This window comes from Pelobates fuscus, chromosome 1 (assembly GCF_036172605.1).
Source record: "Pelobates fuscus isolate aPelFus1 chromosome 1, aPelFus1.pri, whole genome shotgun sequence".
NCBI classification, from domain to species: domain Eukaryota; kingdom Metazoa; phylum Chordata; class Amphibia; order Anura; family Pelobatidae; genus Pelobates; species Pelobates fuscus.
In genome coordinates, this window is record NC_086317.1 from 167192058 (window position 1) to 167215194 (window position 23137).

At 45.0% G+C, this 23137-nt stretch overlaps 1 protein-coding gene across 3 annotated transcripts in view; it reads left to right on the forward strand.

The window, feature by feature from the left end:
* AHCYL1 (adenosylhomocysteinase like 1) overlaps positions 1-7450 on the forward strand; it is a 63045-nt gene extending 55595 nt beyond the window's left edge. For 2 of the 3 annotated variants that reach the window (XM_063452012.1, XM_063452020.1), the window contains exons 15-17: positions 5826-5904; positions 5999-6119; positions 6226-7450. In XM_063452012.1, the coding sequence (XP_063308082.1) occupies positions 5826-5904; positions 5999-6119; positions 6226-6232 (207 nt within the window). In that variant the 3' untranslated portion in view covers positions 6233-7450. Of the gene's footprint in view, positions 1-5825; positions 5905-5998; positions 6124-6225 lie in introns of those variants that run through there. The other variant, XM_063452028.1, reaches the window with a different exon arrangement.
* Positions 7451-23137: the final 15687 nt, after the last annotated feature.

The window sequence follows — 23137 nt, forward strand, 5'->3', positions numbered from 1 at the left end:
CTGGTGGAGTGCTTGGAGACCTCGGAAAGCACTAGGAGCATCCGTCAGCGGAGGGTACCCGGTCGGGGTGCCAGCGGTTCCGTTACACCGGTCCCACTGGATCTTCATTCCCAGTACCTCGATCTTGGCATTTCCAAGATGATGGTTGCTGGAAATCCTCTGCCCTTGTGTGCTTATGAAATCATGCAAATGCCTGGTGAGCACTTCCAGTGGCTTACAGAACTGTGTTGACTCTCAGGATCCCTTGAAAGTAAACACAGAGAACGTATGATGTGACTCCATGCTGGGAGGAGGTGAGAAGTGGCCAGTCAAGGACAAAGGATGTGGAGGTTGACTTAAGCTCGACCCTTTGTCAACTTTTGTAAACCTGCAGGTTATAGCAGTAGGTTGGTGTGGCACTGAGGGTTATCACTGGCTCCAGATCAACAGCACCCAGGTAGGAACACAGTGAAAAAAAGGGATCCACAGTCCATAAAAGTACAGCCAATGTATATTCCACAGACTACACAATGCAGGTGGTCTACAGAAGAATTTATTGGTGCACACAGGATACCACATAAATATGCAACGTTTAGGCTTACGTGGCCTTAGTCATGCATTGATAAACAAACGATCAACGGTATGTGTCAGGAGAGAAGTGGTTAAACGGGCCTCAGATTATGTCAGCCAAGGAGGAGGGGTGGTGGGCGAAGCCAAACACTGCACTGGCCAATCTGCATCTCCTCATAGAGATGCATTGAATCACTGCATCTCTATGGGGAAAGTTCAGTGCCTTAATGCAGAGCGTGGAGATGCTAAACATTAGTGCTGCATGTTGTCCAGCACTGGCCCAGGAAACCCCTCTAGTGGCCATCTGAGTGCCTGCCACGTGCGGTCTCCCTAAGTAACAATGCAAACACAGGCAGTGTTTACATTAAAACAGATCATAGATACCAGAACCGTTATATTAAGCTGTAGTTTTGGTGACTATATAGTGTCCCTTTAATGCTAGCTGTTTATCGCTAATTTATAACGCTAGCTGCGCTAGTCCTAAGGTGTGGGTTGATCGTACTTGGTGAGCCAGTGGCAATGTGAGGTGGAAGAGGAGCAGGAGGGGACATATGGGAAGACACGCGGGAGGCTACCCACAGGGTCTCGGTTTATGTGGGCTTACAAGGGCAAATTGTGAAAGTCATGATGCGGTGGTATACTACCCCTGTGACGCTATATAGAATGGGCAAAATGCCTTTGAACATTTGCTGGTGTTTTTCTGGGCTTAAAGGAACAAATATGCACATATTCTGGGAGTTCCCCCGAGTGGTCTGCTACTGAAGAAAGGTTGGAACCCTGTTGTCTGGCTTTTTCCACCCTCCTTTTGAGATGGACCCATGGTCGTTTTTACTGTCCCGTCCTATAGATTGTCTCCCCTCTCACTTTTAGAAACTCTTAATAAGATAAATTTGGGGGCCAGGTGAACATTAGCTGTGAGGTGGTTGAGGGATGGGGTTTGTACCAAGCCAAAGGTACGGGCTAAAGTCTAGGACCATACCCTTTTTGGATTTTTGAGTGGATTTATGCCCACTGGAGGCCACCGGTTTACTCTGGGGGGGGGGGGGCGGTTAGAAATGAGAGTAGGTCGCTGGGTGGACATCCGTGCATGAGTGATCGAGTGGGACAGATTATCTGACATGGCCCCCATAGCGGTAAAGATGGCTTGCGTCACAGACTTGGGCATAGTAGCGTCTAGGAGTTTATGGAATTCCTCAGAATTCATTTGCTTCATCTAATGTGGGTGGCCTGGACACAGTTGGGGATGTAGGGGTATTGGTGGCACTAGTGAAAGAGACCTTAGTGGAATCTTCCACCTCTTTATATGCATGGCAGAGTAATTACTTCCCACAAGTGTGACAGAAAAAATAGTCTATAGGAGGGCCAGGCACTATAAGGGTTACAGAATAGGGAGATCCTACAGAGTAAAAGGACTGGGGAGTGCAGTGGAAATGGTAAGTATACAAAGCACAGAGTTATACAACAAAATGAAGTCACAGTGTTAACACAAAGCAAGCTTGCCAAGTGTTCCCTCAGGAATTAACTCCTGGGAAGCACCGGTAAGCTGCCCAGCAACCCAGCCGTCCAAACGGCTCAATCCAACTCTAAAACAAGGAGTATTGGCCGTGCAATAAAAAGCACAGCAAAACCGCCAACCCCAAGATGGCCACCGTGATGCGCACTTGTAATGTGCGCGAGCAACACCGGACGCTGCCAAAGCCGCAAGCCACCGGGACCTTGGGAAAAACGGTACCCGGTAGAAGTAAGGAGCCTCAGATCTGAGGCTACAGTACGGCAACCGGAATGGTCGGAAAATAAATAACCGACAAGATGACTGATGCGAGGAGGAGGAGTGAGAGAGGGATTTTGCAGGGAGGGAGAAGGGAAAATGAGCAACAATGCTCCTATAAGGAGAACATAAAATGGGTTAAAAACTGTGGGGGAAAAGGCAGTAAATATACCAAACATAAATACAGTAAATAAAAATTGAGGTATGAAAAATTGTACTCAGCTGAGGCAGCAGCAAAGAAAGAGGAGTGGATTAAGGTCACATGGGGCATTATTGTGCTAGGAACACTCTCATTGGATTACAAGTTATGGGGTATACCCTTTAGTGTAACTGCTGTTTTGTTTTCTTTGAATATCTACAATATCTTTTCTTTGCTGCTGAGGAATAAAGAAAGAGATTAAATGGACACTACAGTCACCTAAACAACTATAGTTTAATGAAGCAGTTTTAGTGTATAGATCATGCCTCTCAGGTTTCACTGCTCAATTCACTGCCATTTAGGACTTTGTTTCGGTTTATGCAGCCATTGCCACACCTCCCTTGGCTTTGATTGACACAGCCTGCATGAAACAAAACTGGTTTCACTTTCAATCAGATGTAATTTACCTTAAACTATTTTATCTCTTGCTCTGTAAATTGAACTTTAATCACATACAAGAGGGTCTAGCAAGCTATTAACATAGCAGGGAATAAGAAAATCTAAATTAAACAGAACTTGCAATAAAGAAAGGCTAAACTTTAGATGGCTCTCTACAGGAAGTGTTTAGGAAGGCTGTGCAAGTCACATGCAGGGAGGTGTGACTAGAGTTCATAAACAAAGGGATTTAACTCCTAAATGGCAGAGAATTGAGCAGTGGGACTACAGGGGCATGATATATACACCAAAACGGTTTCATTAAGCTAAAGTTGTTTTGGTGACTATAGTGTCATTTTAGGCATAATACTCGCCTCCGTGTCTTTTAATAAAATGTGGATTATGATTGCAAGACTCATTTATTTCTTATTTCCTGTTATTAAAATAAAAAAATCTAAAAAAGCAGATGGAGTATAGTAGACATTTCTACTCTAATGGCTCAATATGTATATGATTTTCCAAGTAATGTATTCATTGAAAAGCACACTTCACTAAAGTCAGACTTGAAAAGTGAATTTCAAATTTAAAGGTCAAAATAGCCAAACTGAAAAAATTATCCGTTAAATTTCCAGTTTGGCTACTTAGGCCACTTTAGTGAATAATCCTGCTTGTATTATACCAAGTACAGTGGAGCTCTTAAATTGTGAATGTAAATAAATAATACACATAATGAGCTCATAGTCCGTTCATTCCAAAGAAGAAGCAGGGAAGGGGGAAGGAGGGGTATGGAATTATTTCCTGAGTTGAGAGCTCTGAGCTGGCATTGGCTTCCGGCTGCTGAGGCTGGAACTTCTTGCGTGGGGCTAGTGAGAGCAGGCGAGCCAGTAGCGCAGGCAGCAGTGACAGCAAAGGACACTCCACCAGTTTCCCGCTGTGGAGAAATGAGCTAATCCTCCATTTCAATTCAAGCAAGCTAAATAAAAGGTATACACGAAACTGGACTGCTAAAGATACAAGAGTGAATGGTATAGGAACAAATCTTGTTTTCACTCACAATTTAAGCGCTCCACTGTATTTGGTATAATATAGTTCTGTCTTTTGTGTGTTTTTTGGAGAATTGCAGATCAGTGTGGTAGCAGCTAAGAGATATTTTGCACATATATATCTGCACATATAATTATTATAACACTTGCACTAAATAAGCGCTCATATACATTATTTGTTTTGTTTTTTCTGAATAATCCTGCATATGTTTAGCAAGAAAAAAATCATTATTGTAAAAATAATCAGGGTAACATAATGATACAACACATACCAAAACATACACATATTTTAGGTGAACAAGTTTACAGTTTTGAGTCAAAACCTGCTTAGAGGTAATTTAGTCATTAATTCCCTTCCTTTATCACTCCAAGCATCTGTAACAGACCATAAAATAGAGGGGTGGAGATAACCACAAACCTGAGCAGACGCCATTTCTGGGAACTCCTCACAGGCCTACCGAAAATCCCCAAATCTCTCCCGTCCAGCACTCCATCCAGCCCTGCAACCCTGACAACTGAAATCAGGACACCTTCCCGCATAGATCGATGCCCTTTCAGTACACCCTGAGACAACACAAACCAAGGCACAAAGCCGGGGCCTACCACCCGCCGACGCCACGAGTCCTACAGACACTCCTCGACAGCCTCATGGGGAACACAACCAGAGCACGCCAGAGCCATCCTGGTAGTCCCCGCTGCCCGACACCCCAGCCATGAAACACAGGACACAAAAGCCCGACATCAGGGCCATGCTTCAGAGGCCCAATACCTCGAACACACCAGCTGAGGCAGGCCACACTATGACCGCACCACCTCCGGGAGAGGAAAGCCTGCACCCGAACAAACCTCCCCAATGGAGCAAATTCAAAGCCTACAGCAAGCAGATGGCTCAGCACCAACCACTAAAGGAGACCTCAAACTGCTCATAGCAGACCTCCATAATATGATGGCAGCAGACCTCGCACTTGTACGCACAGAGATCCAAGCTAACCGTGACCGCATAAGGGCAATAGAGGAAGACATACTGGGTGTTCAAACCACAGTGAATAACCTGGAGGGCCCAGTACAACAACTCCATACTCCCCATCACACCATGTCACAGCAACTGGTAGCACTCGAAGACCAAAGCAGGCGCAACAATAATAAAACAGAAGAGCTTCCACACTATACTAGGAGGCTGTTAGCTGCCATACTCTCACCAGCAGTGGCCAAAAAGATTACCCTGAATGGTCCTTTTCGACTAGCCAGCATGGCAAAAACCCCTAACTCAGGACCGAGGGATGTGATTATCCGCTGCACCACCGCAACCGATAAAGCTCGCATCATGGTTGCTGTATGGGGCAAAACCCCACTGAAGTTTGAGGAGGACTCCTTGAATTTTTTTACAGGTTCTGACCAGGACAACACTATAGTGGTGCAGAACTCTGGGTCCCATCATGACTCACCTCTGGTCTCAGGGAGTGCCTTACCGCTGGGGGACTCAGGGTACCTTACTGGTTACCCGGAACAGAACTGTCCACACTCTCCGAATACTGGCAGACACTCCTAAATTCTACACCACTTTGGGAATCACTGAACCCGACCCCGGCACACCTGTAGGTGCCACAGCTAGGTCATGAAACCCTGACCCGGTTGTTCCTTTCGTGCCAAGGGCCGAGAGCCTCTCCTCAGCAGGAACTTGACTCACGAGCATGCCAACACGGAGCCCACGAACTCACCCAACACATAGTCATAAAGGTCAGCCAAGACTCAAACTTTGGTTTAACTCTAGCTCAAATTTACTGTGCTCTTTCTTAATGTTTATATTGCTGATGACTACAGTGTCCCTTTAAGTGAAAATTTGACTATTTTTCTACAGAATATTTTGTAATGTAATTTCTGTTTCCTTTAGGCACTGGCTCTAATTGAACTGTATAATGCTCCAGAAGGTCGATACAAACAGGATGTTTACCTGTTGCCCAAGAAAATGGGTATGTCCGATTCTGCACAGGTCCTAACAGATATTTTTTTTTTTTTGTTTGCACCTTGATTGTCCCATTAACCTATTGCTCTTGGTTACTTTAGATGAATATGTTGCAAGCCTGCATCTGCCTTCCTTTGATGCACATTTAACAGAACTTTCTGATGAACAAGCAAAGTACCTAGGGCTCAATAAGAATGGACCTTTTAAACCCAACTACTATAGGTAACACATATTCAATAATAATTGGGGGTTGTGTACATTTAGCAAATATGATGGTATTTCTTTCAGAAATAAGCATGATGTATATATTTTTCTTCTTTTTCATCAGGTATTGAAAGTTCAAGTTGGACACTCTTACTGTGATTTCTCAAGACCGCTTTAGAAACAAACAACCAGCCTATTTTATGTCTGTTTTCACATTATTGTGATGTTCTTGTATTTGGTTTCCTGTATCTGTTTGCATGTATTCCTCTTTTCATTTTGTAATTTGACAGATCTCCAGAATTCTGACCTGTACAATCTCCAAAACCAGTGCTAAACTTTGAATTGCACATTATTCAAGATTCATGGGGCTCTGCAAGTTTGTCTGCCTTAAGTCACATCAATACCTCCTATTTTAAATTTATTTTTCTGTAGTTCTGGTTTAATATATCTGCAAGCACAGTGGGCCAATCTCGGGAAGATCACTTAGTCTGCTTCTTCAATCACGTTTACTCGCTTTTAAGAGTGTGATGGGACCTACATGATTATATGTACTATTTCATAATGTGCAGTCTGCTGCTCTCGTGGTTTTCAGGACCAGACTGGTTTGGAGCTTCCAGAACAAGCTAAGCTAATTGCTCTCTATATAACTTACATGTTCTATCTGTAGAATTCAACAGCACAATGTGTGTCTGTCTAATCATCCTGCTGAATACCAAGGTCAGTGTGTTCACATACTACACCTGCTTTTACTTAGCCAATCTAAGAATCATCTATGAGAAACCCAATTTTTATTCTACCCCTCCACAATCATAAGTGATTTTATGAAGTTATTTAATTAAGAATACATATTAGTTATTAAATATCTCGGTCCTGCTCTGCCATATAGATATGACTGTGACTCCTTTCAAGCAACGGCGTAATTTTCTCCAGCAGTATCAAAGTTCCGTAAAATATGCACTTAAGATGTAATAAGTATGCAGCCATATAGATTTACGGTGCTTGGACACACCTATGCCATGCATGTGTTAACTGCCTTCTTGTAGCCTCTTCGGGTTTTTGATGGTGGTGCTCCATGTGTTTTTTTAATCAACCTTAAAATCCAGGAATAATGCTTTGCCGTTCTTAATGAATATCACTTGAAAATGAGCAAAGGGCTGAAAGCAGACCCAATCTAAGCAGCTATAGGATTCCTTTAACCATTCGTAGATTCTTAGAAAGGCATGTTATAATGATTTGCTTGAGAGAGATTTATTTTATATATAAATATATGAATGATTTTTAATGAATGCACTATTACATATGATTTTTTGCAAACAAGCAATACATGAATAAAGTCAAATTAAGAATAATTGTGTCTGTCTTATTTCATCAAATTAACTTTTAATTTCTCTTAATAATGACTTTGTAATTGGATTATAAACAGAAAATGGACAGGCGGAACCATTTTCCTGTGCATCTTGGAAAGTGTGTCAACCTACATGAAATTGTGAAATTTGGGGGAGATATATCCAGGTAAAACCGGTTCTATTGTGGGTATTAAATGTTACATTATTTTGGTTTGATTTTATTATGGTGATTGCTCCTTAGAGCAGAATATATATGTATGTATATCTTCTCTGACATTTTCTTATTGTACATCTGTGCAGTTACGCAATTACAAAGTCCTCTATTTTGGGGGGAAACAGACTTCTAGATGGCTGGGTGACATTGGACTGTTTTGAGAGCCTTTCTTTTCCCAGGCAATTTCACGGAGCAGGGAAACCTTATTTTTCTGGACACTTGTAACGTTTCTTTCTAAACCTTTATTTAAAAACCATCTAAAACCAATGTAACCTAATGTGTCTGCAGACTTGTTTTGAGACTTTCACCTGTTCTGATACATAGGTAGCTCAGTGTTTCTCTTCTGTACCAGTTATTAATTAATACAGATAGGGCACTTTGATTTCTATGTGAGGGATATTTTATTTATTTACAAAATATTTTACCAGGAGCGATACATTGAGATTTGTCTTGTTATCAAGTGTGTCCTGGGTCCACAAACATTGCATCGTTACAAATTTCTAATTCTAATTGGCTCTTGTTATTGTCATTAGCCTAGGGTTTCACATACGTTTTCTAACACATAATTTGAATGATATATTCAATATAGAAAAGAATAGTGATGTCCCGAACGGTTCGCTGGCGAATAGCCCTGGTGAACATAGCATGTTCGTGTTCGCCACGGATGGCTAACATATGCAATGTTCGGTCCGCCCCCTATTCATCATCATTGAGTAAACTTTGACCCTGTACCTCACAGTCAGCAGACACATTCCAGCCAATCAGCAGCAGACCCTCCCTCCCAGACCCTCCCACCTCCTAGACAGCATACAATTTAGATTAATTCTGAAGCTGCATTCATATTTTTTTTGGAGTTTATTATACATTATCCTCCATAGCCAGTAACCTGTGTTTGGGGGGGGGGGGGGACCTACTGTCCTCCCCCCGGCCCCCACCCCTGAGAAGTGGGTGGGGGCCCTAGATAATAATGGTGGGGGGGGACCTACCGTCCTCCTCCCCAAACCCCACCCCTGAGCGGTGGGTGGGGGCCCTAAAAAAACAATAAGGGGGGACCTACTGACCCCCCCGGCCCCCACCCCTGAGCAGTGGGTGGGGGCCCTAAATAAAGAGAGGGGGGACCTACTGTCCTCCCCCCGGCCCCCACCCCTGAGCAGTGGGTGGGTGCCCTAGATAATGGTGGGGGGGGACCTACCGTCCTCCCCCACGGTCTCCACCCCTGAGCGGTGGGTGGGGACCCTAAAAAAAATTAAGGGGGGGACCTACCGTCCTCCCCCACAACCCCCACCCCTGAGCGGTGGGTGGGGGCCCTAAATAAAGAGAGGGGGAGCACCTACTGTCCTCCCCCTGGCCCCCACCCCTGAGCGGTGGGTGGGGGCCCTAGATAATGGTGGGGGGGACCTACCGTCCTCCCCCATGGCCCCCACCCCTGAGCGGTGGGTGGGGGCCCTAAAAAAAGAGAGGGGAGGGACCTACTGTCCTCCCCCCGGCCCCCACCCCTGAGCAGTGGGTGGGGGCCCTAAAAAAACAATAAGGGGGGGACCTACTGTCCGCCGCCGGCCCCCACCCCTGAGCAGTGGGTGGGGGCCCTAGATAATAATGGTGGGGGGGACCTACTGTCCCCCCCCGGCCCCCACCCCTGAGTGACGAGTGGGGGCCCTAAATGAAAATCCCCCCCCCCATCAAGGTGACTAGGGGTCCCAAGCCCCTAGTCACCCCCCCACCCAAATCAAGCTATCCCCTACCTACCCCCCTCACCCTAAAAATAGTGAGGGGGGAATAAAAAAACTAACCTGTAAAAAAAAATTAAACTTGCCATTTGACGTCTTCTTTTTTCTAAAATCTTCATTTTTCAGCCCCAAAAAAGGCCAAATAAAAAGCCATCATTCCCGACAAACTTAAAATAAAATAAAAAACTTGAGCGCAAAAAAAAACCTGACGAAAAAGAAAAAACCCAAGCGCAAAAAAATAATCCATCTTCACCCATGGAGGGCTCCGTGCAGACTGAGCTACGCAGGGCGGGGGAAGGCTTATAAAGCCTTCCCCCGCCCTGCAATAAGGCTAAGAACACTCTGATTGGTGGGTTTAAGCCAATCAGAGTGCTCTTTGTCATTTTACACAGCGTGGGAAAGTTCTTTGGAATTTTCCCACGCTGTGTAAAATGACACAGAGCACTGTAATTGGAGGGATGGTCCCCCCACTGTTCAGTAGGTCCCCCCTCTCTTTATTTAGGGCCCCCACCCACCGCTCGGGGGGGGGGGCTAGGGGGGAGGACGGTAGGTCCCCCCCCACTATTATTATCTAGGGCCCCCACCCACTGCTCAGGGGTGGGGGCCGGGGGGAGGACAGTAGGTCCTCCCCCTCTCTTTATTTAGGGCCCCCACCCACCGCTCAGGGGTGGGGGCCGGGGGGGACAGTAGGTCCCCCCTTATTGTTTTTTTACGGCCCCCACCCACCGGTCAGGGGGGGAGGACGGTAGGTCCCCCCCCCCCTTATTGTTATTTAGTAGGTCCCCCCCCCCCCTTATTTTACGTGCTTTACGTAGCCAGAAAGAGTCCCTGTGGGTTTTAAAATTCGCCTGCCTATTGAAGTCTATGGCGGTTCGCCCGTTCGCGAACATTTGCGGAAGTTCGCCGTTCGCGAACCGAAAATTATATGTTTGCGATATCACTATAAAAGAACAATACAATAATTTTGTGTGTTTTTTTTTTTTTTGAGATTACTGTAACATATATGAACATAAAACCAGATTTTAGGGCAAATTTATATACAGATGCAGTCATTTTTTATTTTTTTTATTCTTTATTCCAAAACAGGACATCTGATACATAGCATATACACTGAAATCAAGACGTGAACAAAGGCATATACTCTCTGCTTTTTAGTTTTTTTCGTTATCCTCTTGAATGCACATGCAGCTTTGCATATAGTACATAACTTTGCAATCGTTAAGTAAATATTTGCCTGATTTTCCCCAGTTGGTGATTCACATCTTCAATTATCCCTACACATCCTGTTTGGTCTTTTGTAGTGAATATAACATGTAACAACCGTGCAGTTGCTTGCATTGAAAACAATTAGGAGTATATGCAATTATATTTGCTGTCAGAACTCCAGTATTATCCTTTTGTAAACCCATTTTGCTCGATTGTCCAAATGTAAGAAAGAGAAAATATAAGATTAAAACCAGAAGAAGAAAGAACATCCTTGAGGAAGTGAAAATAGATAATTAGGGGTGATCGTGGAGAAGAGAGAGGGAAGGGGGGGAGGCCTGGGGGGAGTCGCTCAATGATAGGCTTCACAAGGGGAGTATTGCCCTTCTAACCTCCTCTATCTCTGGCATCTACGAACCTACTCTTAGTGAAAGGACTTGGGTGTAGCATTCTGTTACTTTTCTCCATCGCCCTGTGTGGTGTGATTTTATGTGTTAGTCCAGTCTGCCGTCCTAGTCGTTCACCGTACTATTGATCCAAGGCCCCTCTGACCCATGCTGTTAGTTTTACCATTGCTATTGTAGGGGTGTCCCTCTGTAGCCATACCTGTGCTAGGGCTCTTCGTGTGGCTAGGTTTACTTTTTGTAGGAGGTATTGTTCCATTTTTGTCCAGTCGTCCATGCATCTGGATAGTAGAAACACCCAGGGGTCCAGCTTTACCTATCTGCCGAACACCTCTCCCAGCAATTCTGCAATCCGTTACCAATTGGTCTGCAGCCCCGGGTATTCGCACCACATATGAATAAACATACCCTTTTGTCAGCAGCCCCTCCAGCATAAGTCTGTCGGGTTTTTGCGCATTCGGTACAGCGTTACTGGGGTGGTATACCACCGAAACATAGTCTTATATGATTGTTCCTGCACGGAGATGCACACCGAAGACGTTGCAGCAGCCTCCCATATTTCCTGCCATTCTATGCCCTCCAGTACCTCGTTTAAATCTGCTTCCCACTGGTCTATGTACTTGATGTCACCCCATTCTTGTGTATGAGTACTCAGGTGAGAGTATAGACAGAAGATTAGACCACTTGGGAATTGCTCCTTCGAGAACATTTGTTCGAAAAATGTTAATGATGTCTGTGCCGCCGTTTTGATCCTGGTATCTCGGGCATAGTCCCTAAGCTGAAGATAGCGAAAAAAATCGAAAGGTCTTAATGGGGCCCTGCTTTTCAGGTCATCAAAAGTGACAGATGAGCCATTGTCAAACAGTTGAGAGAGTCTGTGCAGTCCTGTGTTTTCAAGTCCCTTAAAACCCCTAGCCTGCATGCCTGGGAGGAAATCTCTGTTTCTCAAGAACGGGGTCATTGGTGACGGGACAGATGTCACGACATATTTGTGGGCGGTCGCGTCCCAGACTCTAAGGGAGGAATGTATCGCCTGGTATGGTACCTTGTCTAGAGGTCTATGTTCCCTATGGATCCATATAGGGAACTGGGGTAGATCCGGGCCCATCAAGGAGGACTCCAAGTCCACCCACCTCCTCTCGTCGGGGGACGTATGCCAAAGGGCTATTTGGACAAGGTGAGCCGCCACGTAATAGTAGTAGAGGTTCGTAGTCCCAGACCTCCTCTATCCTTGGCTCTATAAAGTATATTACTTGAGATCCTGTACTTCTTATTCTGCCAGATAAACTTACCGATAGCTTGCTGAAGTGCTCCCAGGCTAGATTTAGTAAAGTGGATCGGGAGAGCTTGAAAGAGGAACAATATCCTAGGTAACACATTCATTTTCACCAAATGTATTCTTCCGATCCACAATATCGGTTTATCTACCCATGTCTCCATGTCATGTATTAATTGCCTAATTAGTGGGACGTAGTTTTGTTGATGTAGGAGGGATGGGTCCGCCGTTAACCATATGCCTAGGTATTTGATGTGATCTTTTGCTATGTGGACGTGATATGTCTTCCCTATATATGCCACGCTTTCATCACCATACCTGCGCTTGATTTGTGTAGATTATCCTTGTATCCGGCCACCTTGCCATATTCTACCAGTATCCCCGTCAGCGCTGCCATGGATTCCTTTGGGTCTGTCAATGTTAATAATACATCATCAGCGACTCCCGATATAATGTATTCCTGTCCCCCCACGGTAATTCCCCTGACCTCTGGTGTTGCGCGTATCTTTTGCATGAGGGGTTCTAGAGAAATAACAAGCAGTAGCGGTGAAAGAGGGCACCCCTGTCTCGTGCAGTTACACAAGGGGAAGGGAATAGGTCGTGCACCTGTTATTCGGACCTGCGCCCTGACATTGGAGTATAAGGCTTTAATGATCATGATAAACTGGGCCGGCATACTGAAGTGGTGTAATGTCTCGAACAGATACGGCCATTTAACTCTGTGAAATGCCTTTTCGGCATCTAGTGACCTTATCAATGTCGGGATTTTCATCTTAGTTTGTCTCTCTATAAGATTAATGTTGCGTCTTGTATTCTCGAACAGTTGCCTACCCGGCACTAAGCCCACCTGGTCTGGGTGGACCAGGCTAGTGAGAATCTGGTTCAGTCTGCTCGCTAATATTTTTGCTAAAATATTGGAGTTGTGGTTAATTAAAGAGATTGGGCGAAAATTCTCCGGGATTGAGTCATCTTTACAAGGTTTAGGCAGTAAGACTATGTTCGCTAGAGACATGTCTTGATATGGGGTCCCTCCGTCCCTGAGGTCGTTAAACCACAGTTCAAGATGGGACAGAAGCTCCTCTCTAAATATCTTGTAGTAGCTACCGTCTAAGCCATCTGGGCCAGATGCCTTATTGCTTGTCAGAGCAGAAATTGCTGTATCTATTTCCTCAACCGAGATCTGGTTACCAAGAGCTGCTGAGTCCGCCTCGCTGAGTTTGGGGACGAGTATCACAGAGAGAGGAATTCTCGTATCCCATGAAGTTCCTGTTGTGGTACGCATCCTCGCCCATCGAGTGGTTATATAGTTTGGTGTAAAAATCCATAAATACTGGCAATCGCTGTGGGGTTCGTTTGATAGTCTCCCACAGTATTTTTGATCTTCGTGATATGTGTGTTCCGTTGCCGTGGCCTAAGGGATCTTGTTAACAGAGTATCCATTTTATTAGCCTTTTCATAAAAGGTCAGTTTTGATCATACTATAGCTCTCGCGGTGTCATTGAGGAGCGTTTTTTTAAAAAAATATTGTGTATTTTCTAAGAAATGATTTTTGGCTATATATTTGTGCCATTATCTTTTTACACGCTATTTTTATATTTTTTCCTGGCATTTTATTCAATTTATCCTGAGGTGGGGATTATACCACCAATGCTACTTCCAGAGTGCAGTGTTGCCTGCACTCTATTTGTGAGTATATTTTATTCTATTTTATATACTGACACATTATATTATCAGAGAGCACTATTTGCTGTTTTTATCTTCTCCTGAGAATTGGACATTACTACCCCCTGGAGGACAACCATCTGTGGTGGAATCTCGGTAAAAATAAATTTAGTAGGCCGAGATTACCACGTGGCATGTGTACGTGCATATGCTGACGTATCGATCAGTTGGTTGCACGAGGCAAGATACGATCAGTAGTGTACGGAGCATGTGCAAGAATACAGGATATAGTATTCCCCTCCTCCATTGTGCTGGACAAGCCATGCGGTCAAGCAGGAAGTTAATTCTTATTTGTATTGATTAGTCAAGAGAATGTGCGGGTGGAGCTTAATATGGGAGGAGTTATGTGCCTATATAAGGAGCCTGCACTATTGTCCGGGGCTCAGAACTTGCTGTATTTTGGTGACGTTAGTCCCTCTGAGTCCCGATCGGTGATCCAATAAAGAATCTCTTCCTTCCTGAAGAAACCTGTGTCCATCTCTCTGTGCTTTGCTTCCGTCAGTTTCTCCGGTATCATTTGGTGCATTGGCCGGGAAGCTCATCGTTCAACGGTAGCTGAGAGGCAGAGGCGTGAGACGGTCTATCTTTGCCCACGTTCTCTACGGCTGCACCCCTGAACTTCTGCGTGGACCTCCCTTCGTCTCGGCGCCACTGGTCTGTTGTCCAGGAGATCATCGGCCTCTACGTAAGAAGTGCTGGGGTGTCCCCGTCGATGAGTGTGAACTCAGGTTCAGGAACGAGGAGGTAAGACAACTGCTGTTTTAGACGGCAGACCCACTAGGGGTATACCGATTGTGCGGTAGGCCCATAAGGGGTTATTTGTGTATGGAATCTGCCCCCTCTGTCGGAGGGAAGGAGCGAAGGCGCACCGCTCAATCGAACGCTCTTTAGTCAGACCGTTTGATTTGGTTAGTCAGGCGGGGTCCTGTGTAAATAGCCCTAGCCGGACACCGGTGTCTTGTCTAGACTAGCGTTCTAGGGTGTATATTACGTTCGCTAGGTCGGAGGGACCGGGAGACTAAGCGGCGCCTGTGTAAATTCGGTTCGCTAGCTCTCAACCTATCTTGGCTAAGTGGGAAGGCGTGTAAATTTGGAACCCACTAGATTTTTGATAGTAATCGACTAAGAGGCGCCTGTGTAAATTCGGTCCTCTAGCTCGCTATATGTGGTGCTTGGGCAGTGTGGCTAACCAAAACAGGTGTACATAGTTTTAGGTAGTCCATTCAAGGTACTGGCCAATAGTTTAGTTGGGAATTGTAAATGTGTTAAAGATTGTTTAGTAAAGTGTATATCTTGTTAGATTGCGCAAGCTCAGCCGTCTAGCGAGAGTGTTAATAGTGTGTTGCTGTATCATAGTGCACGGTACCATAACCCTGTATATTTACTGACACTGTATATAAGTACTAATCATTGTCGTCTATTGCATGTTTAACACCATAACCACTAATAATTGTATTGTGACCTTAAATTGTGCTTTGACCTATGCTAACCGTACTGTAACCGCTATTTGTAAAAGACGATGTTACTGGGGTGTGTTATAGACGGGTAATTCATATATAGAGAATTATAGCATGGGTGACTGTATAGTTTCGCCAAAGGGCATAATATTGATTATTTAGTGACTGGTGTAACAGCTGTGCGTGTACGGGAATTCCCTGAGTGTTTATTGTGTTATTGTGTACGTTTCACTTGGTAACCGTACCACGTGGTGCTGTTGCCAGAGGAAACGGGTGTGACTGTTGAATAGTACGCGTGCATAGTATTCGTTGTCAACGACGTTCCATTGATAAGTATGGGCGCGTCGGAGTCAACGATTCCGGATCCCTTAGGTTGTATGGTGAAGAATTTTAAAAAGGGATTCAAAACATGTGATTTTGGGGTTAAAATGTCTCCTGTACGTTTGGTCACTTTGTGTACTAGGGAGTGGCCTACTTTGGTTGCGGCATGGCCGCCACGTGGCAGTTTGGATCCAACTCTGGTACAGCGCTTACACGTGGCTGTATCAGGTAGGCCTGAACTTTACGGGCAGTTTCCTTATATTGATTGTTGGAGACAGGCCGTAAATGACTCGCCAAAATGGATTCAGACATGCCACGAGGAGCAATGTCGCCTCATGGTGGCTAGGACTTGTTTGTCCACTAGGACTGGTGTTAGGCCCATTTTGGACACGCCCCCTGAGTCCGAGATCCCTTTGCCGCCCCCTTACTTTCCTTTAAGAGGAAGTGACGCGAATGCAGGAAGTCCTGCACCCCTTTCCCCATTGCCCCCATCCACTTCCGCTTCCTCCTCCAGTACAGAATCCACCCCCTCTCGTACTAAATCTCCCCTTCCGGAACCAGAACCAACCCCCATTAGATCTGAATATCCTGATTTGGCGCCACTTCAGACTTCCGGTCAAGCTTCTTCTAGCTCGGCTCGAAGTGTTTTATTTACTAATTTTTCCCAAAACCAAGCTCCCACATCCTCATGCCTTATTACCCCCCGACCGGAACCTCTAACTGACGCCCCTCTACGTAGCCCCATACTAACCCGACAACTGACCGGTACCCAACAATTAAAACATTATCAGATGCCTCTTCGTCTGAATCCCGGGTCAGCCTATATCGATGCCGCAGGTCAAATGGCACATGCTGACCCAGTCTTCGTATATGTCCCGTTCACGACAACCGATCTCTTGAATTGGAAGACCCACAATTCCTCGTATACTGAGAAACCACAAGCTATGACTGATCTGTTCACCTCAATAGTTTAGACACATAACCCGACATGGGCTGATTGCCAGCAGTTATTAATGACTTTGTTTAACAATGAGGAAAGGACAAGGATTAATCAAGCGGCCATTAAAGCGCTAGAGGATAGAGCCCGTGCTTTGAATCAAGCCAATCCAGCAGCATGGGCCACAACACATTATCCTAACACCGATCCCGACTGGAATGTAAATGGTGCTGATATGGTTCAACTCAGAGCCTATAGAGACGCTATAATTGCTGGCATGAAAGCCGGAGGAAAGAAAGCCATTAATATGTCGAAGACAGTTGAGGTGATTCAGAAAAGTGATGAAGCGCCCAGTGTCTTTTATGACCGATTATTGGAGGCATACCGCTTGTATACCCCCTTTAATCCGGAAGACGCAGATAATTCCCGAATGGTGAACTCCGCCTTTGTCAGCCAAGCTTACGGAGATATTAAGCGCAAGCTACAGAAGTTAGAAGGGTTTGCAGGTATGTCTATCACCCAACTAATGGAGGTAGCGAATAAAGTATACATGAACAGGGAAACAGAAAGTAAGAAAGAGGAAGAGCGCAAGATGCGTAAAAAGGCAGATATGTTAGCGGTAGCGATCGCAGGCGTAGATAGACGGGGCCCAGATAGAGGCGATGGTAGATGGAATAGGGAGCCCTTGAGTAGGAATCAATGCGCGTATTGCAAGGAAGAAGGGCATTGGAGGAACGAGTGTCCACAAAGAGAGCAGTACGAGAGAGACCAACCCAGGGCAGGATACGGAAACTTTAGAGGCAGAGCGAGAGGTAGAGGAGGCCCCGGAGGGAGTAATGGTAATAGAGGGAGCAATGGGAACAGAGGAAGTGTTAGGGAAGATAGGTATTTTCCAGCAGCGCAAAGGTCCCGCGATAGAGAAGGTAGGGACTTTGTAGGATTGGCTGACACGGTCATGGAGGACTATTGATACCGACCGGGCTCCATCCCCCTTGGTCGAGCGGAGCCTATGGTCGATGTATCAATAGGGGGAAAAAGGAGTGCGTTCATGATCGACACTGGTGCTGAACATTCAGTGGTGACTAACCTAGTTGCTCCTCCATCTGGAAGGACTATTACTGTAATAGGAGCAACTGGAAGAAGTGCTGAAAAACCGGTTCTTAAAAGTCGACTCTGTACATTGGGAGGCCACGTAGTAAAACATCAATTCCTTTATATGCCTGAATGTCCAGTCCAATTGCTGGGACGTGATATGCTATCTAAGTTACAAGCGCAGATTACGTTCCTACCAAATGGAACAACATCCTTAAAGTTTAATGGACCTTCAGGTATTATGACATTATCCGTACCAAAGGAAGAAGAGTGGCGACTTTATACAGCGTTGACTAGCCAAAACCCTAGGAGTGATGAATCCTTATTCAACATACCAGGAGTTTGGGCAGAGAACAACCCACCAGGACTGGCCCGCAATATTCCACCTATTAAAATTGAACTAAAACTTGGGGTTTATCCAGTGAGCCTAAGACAATATCACATCCCGCAGAAGGCTAAGAAGAACATCCAATCTTATCTGGATAAGTTCATACGGTATGGTATCCTAAAATTCTGTACTTCCCCCTGGAACACCCCATTGCTGCCTGTTCAAAAGCCCGGTACAGATGAGTATCGACCTGTGCAGGACTTGAGAGCAGTCAATGATGCGGTTGTTAGTATACATCCAGTTGTACCCAATCCATATAACCTGCTTGCTTTAATTCCGGGCGGGGCTACTTACTTTACAGACTTAGACCTCAAAGATGCCTTCTTTTGCCTCCGAATTGCCGCAGAAAGTCAATGTATCTTCGCTTTCCAATGGGAAAACGCTGTGATGGGCTCAAAACGCCAAATGACCTGGACAAGACTGCCCCAAGGGTTTAAAAATTCACCTACCCTATTTGGTTCAGCTCTAAGTCAAGATCTACTGGATTTCGAGTCCATCCCAGGAGAGTGTGTATTGTTACAATATGTAGATGACTTGTTGATAGCAGCAGTTACAAAGGAAATATGTCAGCAAGCAACGCACGATCTACTACACATTCTCTGGAAGGCAGGATACAAGGTGTCTAGAAAGAAGGCTCAGTTGTGTTTGCCAACTGTCAAATATCTGGGATTCCATATCTCTGAAGGTCAAAGAATTATGGGGCCAGAGAGAAAAGAAGCTGTGTGCCAAATACCGATACCCAAGAATAGAAGACAAGTGCGAGAATTCTTGGGGGCAGCAGGCTTCTGTAGGATATGGATTCCCAGCTACGCGATACTGGCAAAACCTCTGTATGCAGCTATCAAAGGTACAGAGCACGACCCCTTCTTATGGACTCAAGAACAGCAAACGGCATTTGAAGATGTGAAGAAGGCTTTGATGAGTGCCCCAGCATTAGGTCTACCTGATCACACACGACCATTCTACCTGTATGTACATGAGCAAAGAAGAATGGCTGTGGGAGTATTGACACAGTACTTGGGATCATGGCAAAGACCTGTTGCCTACATGTCTAAGCAACTGGATGCAGTGGCCAGCGGACTTCCACCTTGTCTAAGAGCCGTAGCTGCAGCCGCCCTGCTAGTAGCTGAAGCCGATAAACTCACTCTGGGTCAAGAACTTTATGTACGAGTCCCACATGCAGTACAGACGTTGTTGGATTACAAAGGAAATCATTGGTTTAGTAATAGCCGTATGACCAAGTATCAAGCAATGTTGTGTGAAAACCCAAGAGTGCATTTAGAGACTGTAAACACCTTAAATCCAGCTACCCTTTTGCCACAACCTACTGAAAGTCAACATGATTGTTTGGAAGTAATGGATGAAGTATTTTCAAGTAGACCAGATCTTCGTGATTTTCCCATCCAGAACCCCGATGTTCAATATTACACTGACGGCAGTAGTTATGTGAAAGAAGGGATCCGCTATGCAGGATATGCAGTAACAACAATTGACAAGGTGATAGAAGCTCGGCCACTGGCGAAAGGAACATCAGCACAAAAGGCAGAATTGATAGTACTGACACGAGCGTTACAATTGGCTGAAGGTTTAAGAGTGAACATCTACACGGACTCCAAGTATGCGTTTTTAACCACTCATGCCCACGGAGCTTTGTATAAAGAAAGAGGACTATTGAATTCAGAAGGCAAAGAAATCAAGTATGCAGCTGAAATCCTATAACTATTGGAAGCAGTGTGGGAGCCGAAAGAAGTCGGTATCATACATTGTCGAGCGCATCTGAGAGGAGATGGTGATGTAACCAAGGGAAATCGGATGGCAGATAGTGCAACTAAGCGTGCCGCTGAATCGGGAAGACAGGAGTATGTGGGGCATATAGCTGCTCTTATACCAACTCCACTGTCTCAATGGACTCCAGTTTATACAGCTCAAGAAGAGGAGTGGTTAAAGACTGAACCTGGAAAGTATTTGGAGAACAAATGGTATCAGTTAGAAGATGGAAGAATAGTCATTCCAGCATCACTAGCGGTAGAAATTGTCCAAAATTACCACAACGGGACACATTCTGGGAGAGACAGCACAGAGGAATCTCTCAGAAAACATTTCTACATACCAAGATTGTCCAACTTGACTCAGGCCATTGTACGAAGATGTGTAGCGTGTGCTAAAAATAATGCAAGGCAAGGACCAGTAAAGCCACCAGGAGTCCAGTTTATGGGGGGACTCCCCATGTCCGATTTACAAATTGACTATACAGTGATGCCTAAATCGGGTGGACATCATTACCTGTTGGTAATTGTGTGCACCTATTCAGGCTGGGTAGAAGCATGTCCTACTCGTACAGAGAAAGCAGGAGAAGTTGTGAGATTCCTGTTACGAGAAATAATACCCCGATACGGACTACCCTGCTCTATAGGATCGGACAATGGTCCAGCTTTTGTTCATCAGTGCCTACAACAACTGACTCATATGCTTGGTATAAAGTGGAGGTTTCATACGGCATATAGACCCCAGAGTTCTGGTAAGGTAGAGAGAATGAATAGAACTATTAAGAATCAGTTGGCTAAAATGTGTCAGGAAACCCAACTTAAGTGGAACGTTCTCTTACCCATAGCTCTATTGCGAATCCGCAGTACACCTACCAGAAGGATGGGCCTCTCTCCTTTTGAAATCATGTATGGGCGACCACCTCCCGTACTTGGTAACTTAAGGGGGGATTTGAGTCAGTTGGGAGAAGGAATTACCCGGCAGCAGGTTGTAGAGTTGGGTAAGACTATGGAGGAGGTACAGAAATGGGTACAAGATAGATTACCTGTGAATATTTATCCCCCAGTTCATAGTTACCACCCAGGAGACCAAGTGTGGATTAAAGAGTGGAATAATGTACCGTTAGGGCCCAAGTGGAGAGGTTCTTATGTTGTTCTTTTGTCTACCCCTACAGCGATAAAAGTAGCCGAAGTGACTCCGTGGATACATCACTCCAGGGTTAAACCAGCAGCAGTCGATTCTTGGCAAGTTACAGCAGATCCAGAGAATCCCTGCAAGATCCGGTTAAAACGCACGACTCAGTCGGAGTGACGAGGAACTTTGTGGATTACAAAATTTTATTGTTTCAGAGACTTGGTACGTGAGTGAGGAGGCCATAATAAAGCCTGTCCGCTCACCGACGTATAGTATATAAGCCAGGTAAGTCTCGAAGGGACCCCTGTGAAGACGAGCAGAACTCCATTCCCTGCAGCCCTTACATCCTGGAAGCTGAGGTGCCTTCGCACGGACGAAGACTGAGGATGACGACGAAAGAAGTGCTTATAATAATGTTTATTTATGTGTATTTTTATATTCAGGAAGGTAGAGGTACCGACACTCCTAGCTGTGAGGTATGCATTAAGACTACAAGAACAGGTAACCATATTTCCCAAACCCTAATTTGGCATTCACAATACGAGTGTAAAGGAGATGTATCAAGATGTAGATACCTAAATATAGAATATAGTGTGTGCCATTTAGGAGTAGGAGAACCTAAGTGCTTCAGTCCGGAGTATCAACCTCGTACAATTTGGTTGACTCTCAGGAATGGAGATCCTCAGGGGACCCTAATTAATAAGACGGTGTTAGAATCCGTACATTCTTCGGGTGTTCTGCTATTTGATGCGTGTAAGGCGATATCAAGTGGTAGAAAGCCGTGGAATGTATGTGGGGATCTTAGATGGGAGAGGACGTATGGGTCTAACGATAAATATATTTGTCCCAGTAGTAAAAATAAATATGTGAGTCCTAGATGCCCAAATAGAGACTATAACTTTTGCCCATATTGGTCTTGTGTGGGGTGGGCAACTTGGGGACAGACAGTAGACAAGGACATGATTGTGACTAAGTTGCCTACCAGCCCATATTGTAAGTCTATGGAATGCAATCCAGTCCATATACTTATAAATAACCCCGACAAGTTCTTAGACAAGTATGGTAATTTATTTGGGTTTCAAATATATGGGACGGGTTTAGATCCTGGGACAGTATTGTTTATAGGGATAGAGACTGATACGGTATCCTCCCAAACTCATCAAGTATACCATTCCTTTTATGAAGAGATGAGCATAGATAATAAGATCCCCCATAATGCTAAAAACCTGTTCATCGATTTAGCCGAAAGTATTGCCGGTAGTCTTAATGTTACCAACTGCTATGTGTGTGGAGGTACTAACATGGGAGACCAATGGCCTTGGGAAGCAAAGGAGGTAATGTCCGGTTCTGAGGCAGTTGACCAATTAATATCTACACAAGCCGATTATCATATGAGTGTTAGAGGTAAATCTGAGTGGAGATTAAAGACCTCCATCATAGGTTATGTTTGCATAGCAAGGAAAGGAATGATGTATAATACTTCTGTAGGAGAATTAACTTGTCTAGGGCAAAAAGCTTATGATGATGATACAAAGAATACAACTTGGTGGTCGGCTTCAAATGTCTCAGAGCCATCTAACCCGTTTGCTAGATACGCCAATTTAAAGGATGTGTGGTTTGACCTATCTATCACATCTACCTGGAGAGCCCCAGCAAGTTTGTACTGGATCTGTGGTAAGAAAGCCTATTCGGAGTTGCCACAGGACTGGGAAGGGGCATGTGTGTTGGGTATGCTCAAACCATCCTTCTTCTTGTTACCTATTGAAACAGGTGAGACTTTAGGTGTTAAAGTGTATGATGTGAATCATAGGAAGAAAAGGGGACCCATAGAGATAGGCGCCTGGGAAGATAATGAATGGCCTCCCCAGCGTATTATAGATTATTATGGGCCAGCCACGTGGGCAGAAGATGGTACCTTTGGTTATAGAACCCCTATTTATATGCTCAACCGTATTATAAGATTACAGGCGGTGGTTGAGATCATTACTAACGAGACATCACAAGCGCTCAATCTTCTAGCGAAGCATAATACCTGGATGAGGACAGCAGTC